A 19,563-nucleotide genomic window follows, 5' to 3' on the forward strand; every position below is an offset into this window, starting at 1 on the left:
CGCGCGCGCACACTTAGCATCCTGCCCTCAGAAGGCAGGAGGAAGCGCAGTTATGTGATCCGTGCCCGGGGCAGCAGATTTCAGCACCTTGGACAGAAATTAGATGCACAGATTTGTAGCCCCACTGTACTAGTCTCCTCTTGATTAGTTTTTAGAGCATTGCACAGACATAGAAATACAAATCAGAAAGCAAAAACTGATGTGCTGAATCGTCAGAAAACTCAATAGAGCTTCTTTTTGTCTTCTTCTTTTTTTGCTGCAAAGTGCCTGGCAAGAGCATTCATTTCACTTGCAGTGATCAATTGCTCAGCTTAAAGAGGCTATCATTAGAAAATGGTCTTGCAATGGTTCAGTCAAAGTCCAAGCTGGACTCTAATCGAGACTAAGTGGCAAAACTTAGTGACCTTCATTCTCCATCCAAGCTGACAGAGTTCGAGCTACAATTTAACTTTCTAAATGTGTGAGGCTGGTAAAAACAAGCCCTAAAACACTTCCAGCTGTAAGTTCAGTAGAACGACGGGTCTGAGTACAAATCTATGTCACATTTTATATATTTATACATAAAAAATTTGTATGATTTGGTAGCTTTGCATTAGTATAAAATACATATTAGTTTATTTTTACATTAAAATAAAACAGTGGCTCACAATAACTGACTCACCGTCTAACATTTTCATAGCTTTTTAAGTCATATTTATGAAGCTCTTGTCCATATCCCATCCTCTTTTTTAGATGTATTAGATTAGATTTAATAATCAATATCCTATGTGACAACAACTCAGTGCAATTACTTAGATTCCTGAGACATTTTGTTAAATCCTGTCATTTTAAAAAACTAAATAAATAAATGTTACATCTTACTGCATAAAATAAAGTTGATTATATCTACATTTACATTTAGCTGCACAGAATTCAAGGGTTCAGTTGAATGCCATTGTACATTAGGAGATTACTTCATGCTTTTATATAATGCAATAAAATTAAATTTCTTGCAATGGAAATAAATAAAATTGAACTATGCTGATATATTTTAAAATCATCTGTTATTGTTGAATCTTTGTCCTTGTCCTATTCGTCCCCTTTTTTTCTGCAGCACAGAGAGTTAACAAAAGCCTCTCAGCGCTGTCCACTGCTGGTACATTTACATATCTAAGAGGGCCAGAGAGACACTCATTAGGGTTGGTCCATAATTAATCCTGGATTAGCATATTGGGGCGAGGACACACACAATGGTTTGTTTCATCACAGGGTGTCTCACGGTGGGATCACAGCGTTGTGTCTGTGCGGGATCATTAAAATGATCCAGGGAGGTAACAGGGTATAATTGAGTGAGATTCGACTACACTCGTCGCTGCTCTTTTCATTTAAAATAAGAGTGCGCCCTCTTAAGTGTCTTGTTTTTTTCCTTTCCTTTGGTATCAGGTGCAGCAGAGAGTGGAAGGGATGTGAAGAAGATGCTGGAGCTGCAGTTTAGCTCCACGGAGGCATTAAAAGCATCGGGTCTGCCATGATGCCCCAGGCTCAGAGCTCCTTGCCACTCATCCAATAATCAGTCCCCCAGACAAGAGTGGTAATGAGGCGGCGATTCTGTTCCATGACCGGCACTGATAGTAAAGATTATTTTTATGGTTTCCTATTATAGGCAATGTAAAAATGGAAAGTGATGCAGAATGTGGTCGAGACGGTGCAGAGATGACATTTTGGGAAAGGTCACAAAGTGGATTCAAGCCCATGAAACTGTGGCCAATCAGAGGATGTCTCTGCAGGAGGGGTAGGTGGGGGGTGGGGGGTGATTTTAGGCCTATTGTGCAACAGGATTTTAAGGTGTCCTTTCTGGGTTTCTGGGTTGCTTCAATATGTCAAGCCAGAGTTTTTCATCAACAAAGAGACAAGGGATAAAAACGGGTTTAATGGAAAATGTTGATAATCAAATTGTTTATTAAAGCTGGATGATATTTTTAGCCTCTGCAGAGGAAAATATTTAAAGAACCCCCCAGGTGTTATGTATAAAAAGCCTTAAACATACTGAAGACAGCTGCATGGCTCCTCATTCAGATACAGTCGCAGTCATATCTCTGGGAACAGATAAAACCAACCATCTGCTCATCAGGAGATCTTTTAAGGTCATGGGATGAAATATCTGCACAACACTGAATCCCTGCACCTGCTATAGATGTGCTAATCAGTTCAAATAGGCAGTGCTGGATCAGGTTTAGCTTGGACCAGGGAGAGTTTGGCAATCTAAAAAATGACAAAAATATAAGATGGAAGTTTTGACTTTTAATGTAAGAATAGTTAGCTCCTATTGTTACATTTAGTTTTAAATTATATTTTAGCTGACAATCCCAAAGTTGAAGTTTAAGTGAAGAATGAAAGAAATTGCATCCATTTTCCAAAGGTCCAGATTTTTTGTCCTCTATATTTTGATTCATTCCTTTTGATTTTCCCACAATGTCACAAAAGCGAGCATGTTTGAGGGGTTGCCTTAAAATGGTAACTCACATGTTGTAAATAAACGTACTGAAAATTACAAAGCAGTAATATGATCATTATTCTAGCATTTAGCAAATGAAAATTATTTTGACATCCTGACAGGAAAACTTTAATCTGATTTACTATCAGACAGCGACAAAAACATTTCAGTGTGTCTCCACACGATGAAAAAAACAAAACAGAAACACAACTATAAAAAAAAATAAAAAATTAAAACAGAATATTTGTTCACAGCATGAAATCTAATACACTGTACATCCTGTGATTTATATTTTGTTTCGCTTCTTGCCCTCCCTGATGGCATGCTGATTCTTGTCGCCAGCTCTGGGCTTTGGCTGCAGCTCGACACACTCACACTGTGTGCCAGGTACTGCATGCAGGGTCACCACCTGTCTGCTGCTTCCTCCTGCTCTGCAGAGCCATTACGGATAGGAAGCATGGATTTTAGACAGGGGAAAAACACAGCCACCAATTTTACAGACAAAATACATTTCATCTGCCATTGATATACTAAGCTTCAACAACAGTTGTTAATCTTTTTTTTTTTTTTTTTTCATCTTTAACATTGCCGAGAAGATGCTCAATGATCCCATTTTAGGTAAATCAATGCGGGGTTAAAGGATCAGAGCAAGGTTTTCATCCACAGAGAATATTAAAAGCAATTTATTTCACTAGGTCTTTTTTTAAATTTCTTTTATTAGCACAAGGGCTGGGATTTAATGCAGAAACTTTCCATCTCTACTTGAACTTGAGCTGTTGTATAGAAAAATAAGCAAACATTTAAGTGTCTAGACATGCAAAGCTGCTTGACACACTTCAACTCTTGTAGATGCAGCTGTACCAAAAGCAGGTTCTGTGTTAGTATAGACTTTTACGCCCTTCCAGCTTACTTTATGTAGCACCAAGCAAAGAAATCTCCATCTAAACCATTTCAATTTTGAGATTATTAAAACATAAAAACAAAAAGCAGCGGAGCATTACAAAGTGAGCCTCTCTATCTTAATACGAAAACATTTAGCTACGCTAATGCAGCTGATGGGCTGCATTAGCGAGCTGAGGACTCCCCAGGTCTTAAACCCTGAGCTTCCCCAAAACCCCACCAGAGAGGCATCTGTTTTCTAACAGGTGCCATTCCCACCACAGCGCAGCAACAAATGGTTGCTCCACGGATATATGCAAATGGCATGCAAATGCAATATTGCTGCTCTGAAGGTGAGGCATATTAATGAAAGACAACGCATCATAATCAGACACGGGAGCTCTTAGTCCTTGACAGGCTCGCTGCCTCATCCTCAAATGTTAGCAGGGGTCAGCGAACAGCACATCGTCAAAGACAACATGTTGGCTTGACACGTGGATCTGAGGACACATGCATGAAGAATGAATTTGCTAAAAAAAACATCCCTTACATACCCTGTCCAGTACTGCATTAATACAGGCTCATGCATAGTCCCGGCAGTTGGTGACGGAGGCTGACTCATGAAGACATGTGTTCATTATTATAATGCAGTCAGCGAGGAAGCATCTGCGGATATTCATATTTTTGATCATATTAATATGTGTTGGGTTTTTCTGGACCCTCCGTGCTTCAGCTGTCTTCTTAGTTCACGTCAACTAAATGAGTTAAGCATATGAAAGTAGGGGAACGGGGTCAACAGAAGGCTACTATGGCCAACTACAGCAGCACAGTGTTCAAAGACACAACAGAAAGAGGGGCTTGCCCACATCGTAATGCAAAAAAATCCTCCTTCACAGTTTATGTGATGAGACTCTAGAATAAATCTTATTGGTCAGATGAGTGTAAAATGTATTCGTTTGGACAGCAATAGAGAGAGCATGTAATAAACCAAATACAGCACTGCAGAAAAAATCCTCATACCAACTGTTATGCTTTAGGGTTGCTTTGGTGAGGAGGAATCTGGCCACCATTGATTTTACCATGTATCAAAGAATGCTTAAGGATAATTTAAAAATAATTGAGGTGAAGGGAGAAGCAAACTCGATGCAAATGTGACAATAAGCCAAAACATACCTATGAATCTATTATGGAATCAGAAATTTAAGAAATCACAAGTCCTTGCTTTAAGTTGCTGGGCTGCATGTTTTCACTGGTATTTTGATAATTCATCAGTAGCTCAATGGCTTTGAAGTTGTAAGGCCTCCTGACCATCACCCTAATCTTTACTTAGTTCATGAGGCTGGACTCAACTCAGGTCTCTGCCCAGGCCAATTCAAAACAGTAATATTACTTGAAGCCAGAAGAGGAACTTGGTCAAATTAAAAGATTACGTCAAAACTAAATAGATTTTTTTTTCTTGTTTAACTCTATTGGGAGAAAATATTAGGTTTTCTAAAATATTATAGATCTATTTAACAAAAATATTAGTTAAATAGATCTCATAAGCATCTAAAGTCATACGACCTTATGCTAATAATAGTATTATTTGGCATTTTAATTAAAAATATTGACAATATGAGTCAGAACAGAAGCCATATTAAGATAATTTCTTCTCCTTCATCCTCTTTTTCATTTATATTGCATGCCAATTTGTGCAAATGTAAACTTTTGAAGAACATTGCATGATGTGCCTCTTCACTAGATAACAGTTGGCTTTTTGTCAGTTGCAGTGCATAAAAAAGTTAATAAAGAAAGAGTTCAGAAATGATAAAATACTAAATTTGGTTTCATCTACAATAACTTAAATAAGCCTTGAACCAGATGTTGTTTGACTTTGATTTGAAATTTGTAGTTTGTCCAAGTTCATCAAGAGAAGATCATTGCGCAACCACTAGAGGTCGCTGTTCAAACAGGGATTTGAGCTCGCTGAGGATGATAGTTGATAGCGTTTATTCTACTTAACTAAAATATTCTGAAATTGTTGCTTTATGTTTGCTTATGTCTTGTTCAAAATATCATTTGCACAAAAAGGAAATAAGTTTTGTTTTATTTTCCTCCAATCTACACAGTCATTCATATACATATAAGAAATTGTAGTTATTTTAACACACTAAGGAGAAATCCAAATTAGACAACCTTTAATTATAGTACACATGTTATCAAATACAGTTAGAATCATGACATTTTTGCTTTTTTTTCCTATAGTAAAAAATCCTGCCACAGTGGTTTCTCATTACTTACAAGAATTCTGCAAAAGGCTTGAATGCAGTTAAACTGGATTAGGGTTTCTGCTACATTTACATCCAGCTGTTTTATAGCATTCTGGCCTTGTTTAGCTTGCTTGTAAATTAGCTTTTTTGCTCCAAGTGTGAGCAACATTCATGTTTTTAAATAGTTCTCTCTGTTGCATGGCGATCGAGTGTGTTTACGTTACATGCCTGAAGCATTTCCCTCTGCAAGCTCAGCTACAGCGCTACACACCAGGTTTGTTTGCACAATTTAAAAGAAGCATACCTTTCTTTGAGAATCAAAAAGCGTCCCTCAACTTACTGTGTGCATTTTGCGTACAGTCTGTTGCACATAGGTTTGTGCCTTTTATTGCCAAACTAAGTGCAAAGTTCGCCCTCTGGCGTTAGGAACTTTTCAGTGATAACAGAGAGTGGATGGGTTGCAGTTTTCTGGGTTTGCCGTTTCAGCTGCCAGGTCCTGATGTGCGCTGGCAGCCCTCCATGATTACATTTCATCCTCCAGTGAGTAACAGCAGAGCAACAGCAACAGCAACAGCAGCTCTGAAGGCTTTACAGTGTTGCTTCCAGTCTGTTAAGACTGTGGGAAAGTTGACGAGCTCTCATTTTCCTAAAGTTGACTTTCTAGAAGGTAGATTTAAAAATGACTGACTGTTAGAGTTCATTACTTTTAGTGATTGATGAATAACTGAATAAATTATATAAATAAATGTCCCTCATTCTTCTTCCCATGTGTTTATGCTTGTTGCTTAAAGGTAAACCATATATATATATATATATATATATATATATATATATATTTTATTTTATTTTATTTTTTTTTGCAGCTTCTACAAGTTTGTTTTCCATATTGTCCTGTCTCCGCAGCATAATGCAGACTCAACTATGTACTGTATCACGATGGATGAATGAAGCGCTGAGGGTGATTTGCATGTTACTTTCCATCCAAACGTAATGTTTTGCATGCTTAACAAAATTATAACACATGGCTTGTTGCAAACTGTAAGTGTGTTTTTATGACTTTCCAAAATAAATTTCTTCTTTCTGCTTCTCCATAAACAGCTGATTTAAAGTTGGCAGGTCAACAAAATATCCGGAGCTGTGGCTACTAGGAGGAGTTTGTGACAAGATGTGGAAAAACAATTATTTTATGCAAAAAAGAAGACATTTTAACTTTGCATACGCAGTAATATATTTGCTTAAATAGCTTCACATTTAACTTTTAAAAATATTAGCTAAATTTTCAGGATGTGGTCTTAGATCAGGTATATATATAGAAATGCTGTTTTTTTAGGTGTTGCTTGTTTGTTTGCTGTCAAATCTGGCAAAGAGTTGTTGCATTTCATGTTGGTCTCCCTGCTGCTAAAAGCCATCAGTTTCTAAATACTATCTGTCCAAAGGACAACTGTACTTGATATTCAGTTGAAAATAGTTTTTATTCACCTTTATACCAAAATTATACATTGTTTTGATTGCTTTTTTTTTCATTAAAAAAAATATTATTCCCAAGTTTTCCTTAATATCAAAGAAGACAGAAAAAGCAGAACATTGCCATAGATAAGTTTGATTGCCCCTTGAATTTAAAAATTCAAAGGGCTTGAATATTTTTAAATTAGTAGCAAAATGTGAAATGCTTCAGCTCCTAATTTCTAGTTTAATATTTAATACCCAAAATTACCCCAGTAAACTTTCTGTGACTTTTCAGTTCACAAGACTCTGTTGGTCCCTCATGGTACCAACAGAGGGTACCATGAGGTACCCTCTGTTGTTTTCCAAACTTCAACCATTAAATGTAATTCTCACAGCAGACATTTTGATTTATTTATACCATATTTATGCACAATTGTAGACCAGGAAGGACAACACACAGTGTAACTTATTGGAAGGCCATGCATTCCTGGTATGACAAGGCAATGTGTTGACACTAAAAAAGGCCTGATAGGTTTGGCAATAAGCAGCAGCATTTAGGAAAATTAACTTGAGCCATTTCTTCCCACACAAGATTTATAGAAGCAGTTTAATAGTACATTAAATTACGGGATCAGTAAGGTGTGCTGCAGGAATCTCCACAGGTGGGAAAAACCTTCCGGACAGCCGAAGGAAGTATGTGAAGACATTCCACAGGAGTCTGAAAGAAGATTTGAAGCTCCGGGCGATACGTTCTCCCCCACTGCCAAGCTACAACAAACATTGCATGTGAACCATGGACAACATTTTTTGCTATAATATTGATATTAATATGGAGGAAGATGACATTATCGGGATGAATAGCTACTGCTGATGTCAAGCTGTAGCTTTCTCATCAGTTTGGTTAAAACACTGACATTTGTTATTCTATCGTGTTTTATCACAACAGAATAAATGTTGTAGCACACTTATACAGTCAAAATAATATGTTCTAACATGAAGGAATAGGTGCAAGTGTGAACAACGTGGAGCTGGATGGTGGGAGCTTCGGCGCAGAGGGCCAGGAATGTGTCCGTGCTAATCCCAGTAAAAGACAGAAGATGTTTTAGCAGATCTCCTTTGGTCCACATCAGCAGCCCCGGTGTCCAATGTTCCCGCATAACCCCCGGAAAAAGAAAAAGAGGAGCCGATGGCTGTTTGCTTTGCTCTAGACTTTCACACTGACGAGAGGAACTCAACTAAATAATTGACAACAAAGCCAGGAGAGGAGGATTCAGGCCCTCCTCGCCCAGCGGTTTGTTAAGTCATCACAAAGTATCAACAGCAGAATGTCAAACCATGCAGAAAAAGCTATTCACTTCATGCAGTGGAAGAATACAGCTGGAGATAAATAAAGGTTTCATATATATATATATATATATATATATATAAACAACAACAAGAAACCAGGAGGAACAATTTTAAATTAAAAATGTAATTGTTCAGTTTTACAGTTACACACCAAATAACTTGTTACACGTTACTCAGTGCACTAACGCTTTGATTACCTAAACCTCTGGACACAATAATTTACAAATTCAGTTAGTTTTCACATGTATGGTTTCATGACTGAACAGATTTTTAATTGAAATTAATTTTTTAATCCATTTTTATGTGCTATTTAAATTATTTTTTGCAATTTTTCAGCTTTAACAAAGTTTTTTTGGTCTTTTTAGTGTCTTTAATATTTTTCTATTGTATACTAGCTTTACTTGTAAAGTGAAGTTAAGCATTTCATGTGGTTTTTTTAAGCTTTATTACAAAATCATTAATGTCTATGAATGCTAAAAATCCTGGGAACTACATGTCAAAAAGGCCAGAGCAGCACGGCGTGAGCTAATCCAGGGAGGCAGCTGACTTAACACCTCCCTTGCTTTGTATATGCTCACTCAACAGTGGCGCTATAGTCCCTGACAGAAAATAGCCTCAGGGTCCTCCGGTAAATGTCCGCCCAACCCTGGCCTTAAATTTCCTCTAGACACTCCTGATTCTTGTTATTTGGCTCTTTTTTTCCAACTACTTGAAAATTGCTCAAAAAATACAACCTGATCCACTAAAGTCACACCCCTGAGGTTATTTCTTTAGGACAAAGAATACTACTAAAAATCTTCGTGATCAAAATGATAGCCCAAAATGATCAAATGTGATTTAATTTTATTATTGGTCAGATATCCAATAAGATCTGTGGTATTGGTTCAAAGGTTTGGTAAAATTTGTTTTTGTTGTTGTTTTTTCAGAGTGCTTTTTCTTAAAATAAATCAATATTTTTTGCAAACTCTAAATATATGCTTGGCAGAGAATTTGAAAGTGGGGGTTTGTTACAGAAATACAGGTTTTTGGTATATGTCCAAAGCTGTATATTTGTATTACTTTAATCTCACTATACATGACTATTGTGAAAATAAATTAATCCAATCAAAAAAAAAATCATTCATTTTATGACTATAAATATATTTTTGAAGGGGTAGATCAGATTTTTAGGAGCGGGGTTCTGTTAGGGTGTCATGATTTAAAGCAACCTACCAAGCTTAATCCCAAATAAATAAACAACTGAAAATCATAAAACAAGTTACAAATAAAAGGCAAAACAATTATTTGAAATTGTTTCCTATAATGAACTGAAATTGATAAAAAAATTTAATAAAATATGAAACAAAAATACATGTTAATAACCTTCTCAAAAGCTTCATGCATGACATTATTATATTAAAACATGACATTATTTTAGAAAACTCTAGCTTTGATGGACCAATTACCAAACTTTCTTTAAAGACTATTTTCAAAATGAAACACTGCATTACTTAATTGTATCTGATCTAGGCTACAGCCAAAAATAAATCATAAATCAACTATTTATGGCAAATCTCCAACAAATACACATAATATAAAATGCAATGGTGATTATCTTTTGCATCATTAAAGACATATCAGCATTTCTTAATGTCTCAAATGCTTTGTTGTTTTAAGGAGCACTTTATTACTTCATGTACATTTTTTTATTAAATTTGATGACTCCAACTCTTGATGCTTTGTGACAAGCTCTTTCAGTTTTAATTAAAGAAAAATTACTAGATAAAACCCTGCTTGTCCCGACAACTTGGAGCCAGTTGAAATTAGCTTATGTTTCAACACATACAAATTGTTAGCCTTTCATTAGCCTTTTACACTGAAATCGTCTTTTGTTCTACCATTATTTAAAGAAATGACAATGCAGATTTCACTACAGATCCAAAATGCTTTCCCTCGTTACGGTTTTAGGCCACAAATGAATACGAGATTCTTCTTATCAAAACGTCACTTTGCTTTTGGCAGAGGGCAGAGTACAACAATTTAAATGTAATCAAGAATTTTATTAAGGCTCTAGATAACAGGGAGCACAGCTCAGCCCTTTCGACTGACCGTTGCATGGCCTTTGACACAGTGGACTGTGTAAAGTAAAAGCCAGCGCTTATCAGTATCACGGGCTCAGAATGTGCTGCTGGGTGGTTGTATAACATCGTTCCAAGAACATTGAGCATGTCAAGAAATTTATCGTAACGCATCCAAAGGTGTTCCACTGGGACCACTCCCGAGTTCACTCTAATTTGTATTGCATATCAAGAAGCAATGTATCTATTGCCGATATCCCCGTTGTGCTGACAGCAGAGTGCCATGTTTTGTTGCATTTGTTTGGCACAGTTAATGTGATTCCTGCTGGGTTTTTTTTTTTATCTTACAGTAACAAAACAAATGCTAATAGATGGAAACAGTTGCACTAGACTTTACCAAAGTAAGAAATTAATCAGTCTCATAATTTCACAATTAATTCTTAAGGTTAAATGCATAAATTATTTAGGATTTAAAATATTTCTTAAAGGTCACCTGTTGTGCTTCCTTGAAAAGGGTAGGATATGTCTATGGGCTATACAAAACATATTCATTATCATAAAAATCATTCCTAGATAATGAAATTTTAGTCTGCTCACATATGCTTATTTGAGCTCTTTTCAGAATAAGCTGTTTTAAGGCCTCTTGTCACTTTAAATGTAAATAAGCTGCTGCTACATACATACATCTTTTTTTTCACAGATTATCTATCTCATACTACCTCATATATCATGACATGTTGTTTACATACTAAAGAGGAACTTTTTGGGAGTTATGCATCCTGTTACATGGCATAAAAGTAGCACAGCACAATAGAAAAAAAAACAATATTGTGCTGAAAATCAAACATGGTGGTTGCAGTGGGATGGTTTGGGCCTGCTTCAACACCATATTATAGTTAATATTGTTTTTTATGTTAGCTGCTGCTCCTAAGGGTGGAACAGACTGTTACAGTTATAAGGCAATTAATTTATGATTAAAAAAATATATATATATATATTATATCCACTCAGGTTATTTTTGTCTGATATTAAAAGACTTTTATTGACTGAAACAATAAAGTGTGACAAACAAATCGACAACTGAAGAAATCTGAAAGAAAGCAAATACTTTTTTTTTTTTTACAGTTCAGCTGTACAGAGTGAGTGGCTGTAGTGAATGTAGCGCCTTCGTCACTGTGGTTGTTCTGACTCAGCTCAACGCAGGCACAGACTCGTCCACAGGTAGTCACGGCATTGGGCTTATGCACTCTGTTCCTTTTAAATTCAACGAAGGCAGCAAACCTGCATTCCCACACCTGCCTGAGGCAAACACTGTTCACGTCTGTACTCGGTCAGAAAAAAAAGAGACAAACAGACATGGAGGGGCGAAAACGGCGTAGCGAGAAAAAGACAGCAAAAAGAAAAAAATCAACTGGATTAGGGAGGTCAAGACAGACACCTGCATACCAGAGGGGCAGACAACACAAATCTTCACTTCATACACATTCTCTGTAGTACGGCTTTATGAACTCCAGAGACAGAAAGCAGGCCAAAGATAATCTAAAGTTCTCTGCTGTGGGGGGGCAGGGTGAGTGGGGGCAGCACATGCCACTGCCTGCACCTGTGCTAACTGACGCCACATGTCAGGGTGGATACACAGATTCAATGAGATTTCCTAGAAACCCACAAGGTCCTTATGCTCATCATATTGCACTTACATTGGCACACCTGTAAAAGCTGAAACATGGTTCCTATTATCTCCAAAGCAAATTCCTGGGAACACAGAAAACATTGTGTTTATATGAGACATGTTTCTTTTATCCCCCAACAAACATGCTGGAATTGCGTAACAATAATAATAAAAAGGTAGCAGGAGGGAATTGAAAAGAGTGACTTTGTATGCAGGTGAAATTGGAGTAATTTCCTCCTCTCGCTTCTGTGCACGCCCCAAGAGCAAGGAAAGAGGAGAGCAAACGGTCAACAGTGAGCCTTACTGTCTAGGATCATCTGAACACTAGTGGAGGCGACAGGTATGTTCACACTGGAATGTGCGGCTCAGCCACACCTGTGGGAAACACACCCACTGAACCTGGTCTCTCGCATCCCACTGGCTGCTCTGCCCCGTGACTGACAGATGTGAGAACGTTTTGGCTCAAGTGCACGAATGCCGGGGGGCAGGTATGGTGAGTTCTAACTGGGAACCAATGACAGTAGAGAGATGTCTGGGAGCCAGGCGGGGCTCTGGGGAAATAAAACTCATCAATGGGGTGTGTCTCCAAAGTTTGTCAGCAGGCAAACAGAAGGGCTGCTGCGGTTGGACGCAACTTTGACCGGTTAGAGATGAGCCAGTTCTTTGTCATGCGAGGATCTGAGGGACCGGCAGGGACGGTTTCCGTCTCTATTGGCTGAAATGTGGAAGCAGCACACCATCTCTCATCTACTCTGAAGAAATTCCCCTCTCAAGGTTGGGGTTCGGACGACAGGGAAGGTGGATTTTGGAAAACCTGTGGTCGGACTATTGAAAACTTTGAAGTTTTAACTCCTTTCATCCTAGAGACAACAGACCCTTCATGTCACTATGACATAGAGAAACAGATGCTGTGGTTGTGCTGTGGTCACTCACATCTCCTTATCACTTTTCCAGCCCAGCTATATATTCTGTATCCGTTGGACGGAGAACTGATAAGGGCATGTGCCTGACATTCACTACAGGTTGCTGGTTCTGGAAAGCCATCTTAACTTGTGGAGCCATTTGTGGATTACTCATTTAAAACTGCTACGTAATGAATAAAGAAAAATCAACATGCTAACCTTTACAGTTAATAATTTTAATGTTTACACATTAAAACACTTTGTGTCTAAATCAGTCTTTGGGAAACTTTTCGAAATGCTTTAAGGAGCTCGACTGATATATTTCTGAGCATGAAATTCCCAAGCCAGAAAGCTAACAGCCTGACATGATACAGCATGGCCGACACAACTCTTTGTCACGGAAATCATAAGCAGAAAGTGGAAGGCATGATTAGGTGAGTAATTATACTGCATTGCTGCATTGACACCAATCGGCCAACATGCGTAATTTCCATATTTAAGATACAGTAGAATTAAAATCAATACACAAAGAGAGAAATAGATCACATACAAATAGACTTGCTTTATAGGAATTGTTATGTATATGGTAGCAACATTTAAGTATGCAGTTAGGCAATCTAACTGCATATTTGATTCAGAAAAATCATTACTTTGAAATTAAAGCACAAGTTATCAGATTAGTAATTCTTCCAAACATTTTGTTCATTTTCATTTGATCATATGAACTTAAGTTTTCTTTTTTAAATACCCAAATATATATAATTTAGGATTCAGCTTAAAAACATAAAACAAAATTAGAATAGCCTGATTCAAATACACAATTTTGACAAAAGCTGAGAATGTCTTTGCATTTGAGATCTACAAACTGACACAAAAATGTCTCTTTTCTTTGGACTTTTATTAGTGAGAATATTACACTGCTGGTGGCTTCATATTGTACACTTAGCACCTTGTGAGCTCAGTTACCACTATCACACACAGAAAATCTTTATATTAAAGGAATAAAAAAAAACAGCCTTGTCTTAGCATCACAAACATTATCTCATGTTAGGGTGAGCTGTGCAATCCTCTTCGTTGCATTTCTTCTTCCAATCTGTTCTGCGCCCCAGAGGCGTTTACATTCTCAGGATCTCATCTCTTCTAAAAGTGCAGCAATCCTACAAGTGCTGTCGTCACGGGTCAAGAGCCATTTCCTTTACAGAAAACCTCTTGCTGCATTTTTTTTTTTTTACTTCTTGAGCTGACATAGAACTGAACATGAAACTAAAAGTTCTCTTCTTTTATAAAATACCATCAATAAAGGTTTTAAAGCCGTAATTGCTTCTTGTGCATTCTTGAAAATCTGTGGCTTTGCAGTGAATTTACATTGTTAAAAAATATTGCTTTGTGAAATCATCCACAATCATCTAAATAACGGGTTAATTAGAACATTTAAGTGATAAATATGGGTGTAAAAGTACATGGAAAGATAAGGTATAATTGCTAGCTTTATTTTGCAAACACTGGGCTGTCACTGTTTGAAGTTATTTTCTACTGATATTTCTACAGAGGCATAACTAAATCATCATTTATCTTAAAATGTGCAAATGTCATGCACCGTAGCATCATAGTAGCAGGATTTAGTGGAATTTGTGGAGGAAAGTGACATTTTTGATATCAAGTGATTATGCAAGATTTCAGACTGACACATTTTCAAATGCTTTTTAGAGACATCATGATAAATACCCTAAAATACTGGGTAAAGTTCTTCATTCATATATTCATAAATGGCTGTCTGAGTTTCCATAAATGAACCACTTGCTGCTCACTGTTGCAGCAAGTGGTTGCAACATCACAAAATGTTTTTATATTTTTGATTACATAAAATAAGTCTCCAAGCTTCTGTCTTGTTAAAATCTTTTGTTTCTTAAACTATATCAGTGTCCTTTACTTACACACCCTTAACTTGCTAATCAAACAGATTTAATGTGTGCAATGGTTTCTTTTGACGTGATATGATAACATTAGCAAAACAGGTGAGTAACGTGGATATTTGTGGAGTGGAAAAGCTAGAAGAGTACCTTACAAACTCTTCTGAAGTAGTTTGCAGAACTATCCATCTCTAATCTGTGGAACAATGGTTGATTTTTGTAAAGTTTTTATACTTTTTTGCTGTTTTAATTTGTCGCCTACAGCCGTTTGAGGAGCCTACATTTGATGGATGTTTGATTGAAACAGCCACATGTCTAACGCTTGAACTGCTTTAACTAACATTTTGCATTGACTAATGTTTTCTTTTGGTATTAAACAGATTGTAAAAAAAAGCCTTATGTCCGTCCTCTTGTCCACAAGACCTGTGATGGCCTGCAACTGATAAATCTGAGCGCAAACATCAGACTGTCACAGTTTGGCAATAACACATGTATTCTTACACCTCTAGTACAATTAAAGAAAAAAATAATAATCATGCTTATAGAAATTGTTTGTGATATAAAAATAAAGCTTAGCACCTCTTTATAGCAAGTGTTACTTCACTGGAATAAGAGTAAATAGTGCAAATAATTGTGCTGAAAACATTTAAGTGCTTTGAAATACAAGCATGTGAAAAGTCTTAATTAATGAAATACCCATTAGTGATTAAAAAATTATATTAAATTGAAGCTCTTTGTACTCCCGTGTAAACAGGGTTACCAACTCCACTGGAAGGAAGAGGTTGCTGAAGTGAGGCCATGTTTAGGAAAGACCAACCATGGAGACACTGAGGTCCCACAACCTTTTGGCAGCAGCGTCATCTAGAGCTGGAGCTGCAGGCTTTTTGCGAGCACAGTCGCTGTACAGGGGGAAAAAAATAAAGGAAAAAAAATTTAAGAAAATGTCAGCAGAATTTTATCCTTCTTTTTACAGTGCAAAAAGACAGAAACAAAAGGTGTGGTTACAAAAATATTCAACTAAGTTAGAGCAGATTTCCCCAAAAGTTACTGATAATCAAAATCCGTGTTCACTTGCACTTGCCTATAGTAGAGGCCGCTCTCGTTTGCCAGACTCTCCTCCACAGCACAGTAGATGCTGGTTTGGGCTCCTTCCCAGGGACTTTTAACAAACATCATCAGGACTGAGGCCATCGTCCTCTTCCACCAAGACCAGTGAGGGAACAGGTGGCGACCTAACTCAGTGCGAATCAGTCCAGGGTGAAGACTGTACACTGTCACGCCGGTGCCTAAAAAGAACCCGTCATATAAAGTGTTAGTCACAACATGAGAAAACAATTAAGTGTGTTTTCAGATTGCTATGTGAAACAGGGGCGCACTGTATGTGTACCTTGCAGTCTTGCAGCCAATTCCCTGGCAAAGAGAATGTTTGCCAGCTTGCTTTGCCGATAGCTTACCAAATTATCGTAGTTTCTGTCTAGGTTAATGTCATTGAAGTGAATGCGACCTGCAATATACAAGTATTTTTGGTTCAATGAATTATAGTATATGCAGAAAAACTCTGTAGTAGCTCCATTTTACCTGTAACGTGTGCGACGCTTGAAACAACAACAACACGACTTGGAGCTGATTTCTTCAACAGGTCGAGAAGAGAATTGGTGAGGAGAAAATGCCCGAAGTGGTTGACACCAATCTGCATTTCAAAACCATCTTCCGTCTGCCACTTAGGACACATCATAATACCTTGGTGATAAGGAAAACAACAATGAAATTGATGAAACTAAACTACCAGTCTGCTGAAGGAAGAACAAACTCAGAGGTGCCACAGACCTGCATTGTTAATGAGGATGTCCAGGCGTTTCTCATTCTCTTGGACGTACTTAGCGAGCTCCCTGACAGACTTCAGTGAGGCGAGGTCCAGTTTCTTTACCAAAAGGTTATTGTTCCCAGTCTTTTGACGAATTTCATCTGCTGCACTGTAGGCTTTGGGGATGTCTCTGCAGGCCATGATCACTCTGGCACCTTGGCAAAAAAACATAATAAAATTATTTAATAGCAACACTCAGCTATAGATAGGTCTGTGTGCTTGCACTGCCACTACTTTTGGCAGGATTATGAGTGTTACCTGATATGATGGTTACTAATGAGAAAGTATATCAAAGATTTTAATCAGTCGGTTGATTTCAAAACTTCTGTGTATTTGTCAGTAGTTTAAAGGCTCTCCAGTGAGATGCTGAACAAATTGCTAGACTAACCAGAATAAACTGTGTGCATGGAGCCTAGAATAATGCAATGCTGGCCCTTCCCCACCCGTGACTCTGTGCTGCTATCCAGCTGGCTGAACAAGAGTACTACACTGTTTCCTTATACACATGAAAAAATAATCCTGGCTGCAAAGAAACCCATGTCTATTACTCTTTTTTGTGACCTTGAAGCTGAATCTGAACCAAATAAATTACTTGCTGCTCCTCCTCCACAGAAATTGATGACAGGCTGAAAAGCTAAGTCAGCCATTTGATTTAGGTCTGTTAAAAGAAGGGGCCCATTTCGAGGTTGCGCAACTCAAAGGCTACAGTCAGAGACCCTTACATTTGCATCGGATGGTTCCAGAGAAGCTGATGATCATCTGCATGGATGGAGGTAGGAGAGACTGCCATTCTTTATTCTATTAATCTAATAGTGTATGACAATAGACATATTTTCAGTTTATGCAGCTTTACTTTTATGTCAGAAAGCTACTCTTATTGCTTCATTCGTATTTTCTCAGTATATGTTTTCTGTCCAAAAACATATTCAATATAGATATGAGTAGAGCTTAAAGGATCTTAAAATACCATTTGAATAATCTCTTATGATGCTTTTTGAGATTAGGTGGAGTCCTAGCCCCTCCTAGATTTGCTGTTATCTTTAGTCTGGGTCCAGCTGAACTGAAATTATATGAAATTAAGAGGCCAAGTAAGTTATTACAGTTATTACTGCAGGTAAGATATTAACTAAATTGTTACCCTGCCAAAAATATTGTGATTTTCATCTACGCTTTGGTGTGTCGTAAAAGAAATCAAATAAACCCAAAAACCCTTCCTCCTCTCCACAGAACATCTCACCTCTCTGAGCCATATCCATGGCTGTCACTTTCCCAATCCCAGTGTTTGCTCCTGTAATCAGGACTGTCTTGCCGTCCAGCCTGGCCTTGCTCCGACAGACCCCTCCTGCCATCCATCTTCGCAAACCTAGAATCCCTATTCCTATCAGAAAGAGAAACGTGTTAACAAAAGACTCTGCAGAATTGCATGGTGTGTTTTAATTAGTGATAAATTACTACCCCTATCCTAGTAGATATTTCACTTCTGAGATTACAATGATTGTCTCTGTCATGACAGAATAGAGGGGCATGAACTGTTGTGGGTCCAAAGTACAGTTTACTTTGATTAAACCTTCTAGTGTGCATTCTGCAGATGCCCTTTCTGCTTTAAAATTTTCAGAAATAACCAAATGTTTCAAAACACGTCCTAAAAAACACATGAAAAAGACTTACCTGCAACAGCAGCGACTGTGAGACCCGTACTGTGCTTTTCTACGAAGTCCTTCAGAACATCTGCGTAATTCTGCATATTTCAAGAACCTATAGGAAACTAAAAGCTGCGGAAAATTATAACTGATGCAAACTTGAACTTAAAACAATTTCTTAACATTAACTTTAAATTCTCTGGAAGCGAATTATGTCAAACCATGAAAAAAGTTGCTGTTTCCCGTTCTTTATCACAGTGCTCTTACTTCGCGTTGAACTATCTGTATTACGTAATGAGTACTCGTAAACGGGAAAAAGGGCGCTGAGGGCGTTTGGATGGGATTTTCAGAATAAGACTCCAAATTATATGGAAATATTTTTGGCGCAAAAGTATTTATGCCTTGCAGCTGTAAAGTAGCAGAGGAAGACAAAAATACTACTAGCCTTATATTTCATGAACTGCGTGAAACTTTAAATAGCTCTGTATCATCTCACTTTGGCTAAAATGTTCCTTGTGATTCAAGTTCTGAAAACATTGTAATGCATAATCTGAGCAAGGGGTTCATATTCAGATAAGAGAAAAATAAGATTGTGATCTGATTTGCTCAGAGCATATTTTGCTTTGGAGATGTATCAGTTTGCATAAAACAAATCCAAGCTTTTTTTTGTGTGTTTTCTGTCAGAAAAGCTGAAAAACTGTTAATAAATTGGAATTATTGAAGAAAGTGAAGCTTGATTAAAATCACCACATATTACCACAAATGTGCTAGGTTGTTTCTCTCTGATCCTACGTTTCAAGAACAGGTTATTGTGAGAGAATATGCAGTATATATTTGTATTAATGATTGCATTTGATTCTTAATAATTCTATAATAACATAAATTGCTCACCAAGTTGTTTTCTCTACAAACTGCTGTAGTCTGGTTTGTGTTTCTGGACACAACTCACTCTGACACACTTTGCTCTACCTTTAGCTCATTCAAAGCTGCCCCATATTAGTACTGGACATTTTCGTATGAGATAAGTCAGTGTGTGCAGGACAAACAGAGCCACCAAGATTGACAAATTATAACGGCAGCAGAATTGGATCTTAAAATATGGACATTTTTTTGTTTCTCCAAGCAAG

General features: G+C 37.4%; 1 protein-coding gene across 1 annotated transcript; it reads right to left on the bottom strand.

Moving 5' to 3' along the window:
• Window positions 1-13,242: 13,242 nt before the first annotated feature.
• Window positions 13,243-18,741, bottom strand: LOC103462602 (retinol dehydrogenase 13-like). The gene is made up of 7 exons (XM_008405496.3): window positions 18,465-18,741; window positions 18,034-18,174; window positions 16,760-16,951; window positions 16,511-16,672; window positions 16,320-16,436; window positions 16,014-16,218; window positions 13,243-15,831 (listed from the first exon to the last, which is right to left on the bottom strand). The coding sequence occupies exons 1-7, from the start codon at window positions 18,538-18,540 to the stop codon at window positions 15,735-15,737; spliced, it is 990 nt and encodes a 329-aa protein (XP_008403718.1). The 5' UTR covers window positions 18,541-18,741; the 3' UTR covers window positions 13,243-15,734.
• Window positions 18,742-19,563: the final 822 nt, after the last annotated feature.

This window comes from Poecilia reticulata, chromosome 3, assembly GCF_904066995.2.
Source record: "Poecilia reticulata chromosome 3, P_reticulata-male-v2, whole genome shotgun sequence".
NCBI lineage: Eukaryota > Metazoa > Chordata > Actinopteri > Cyprinodontiformes > Poeciliidae > Poecilia > Poecilia reticulata.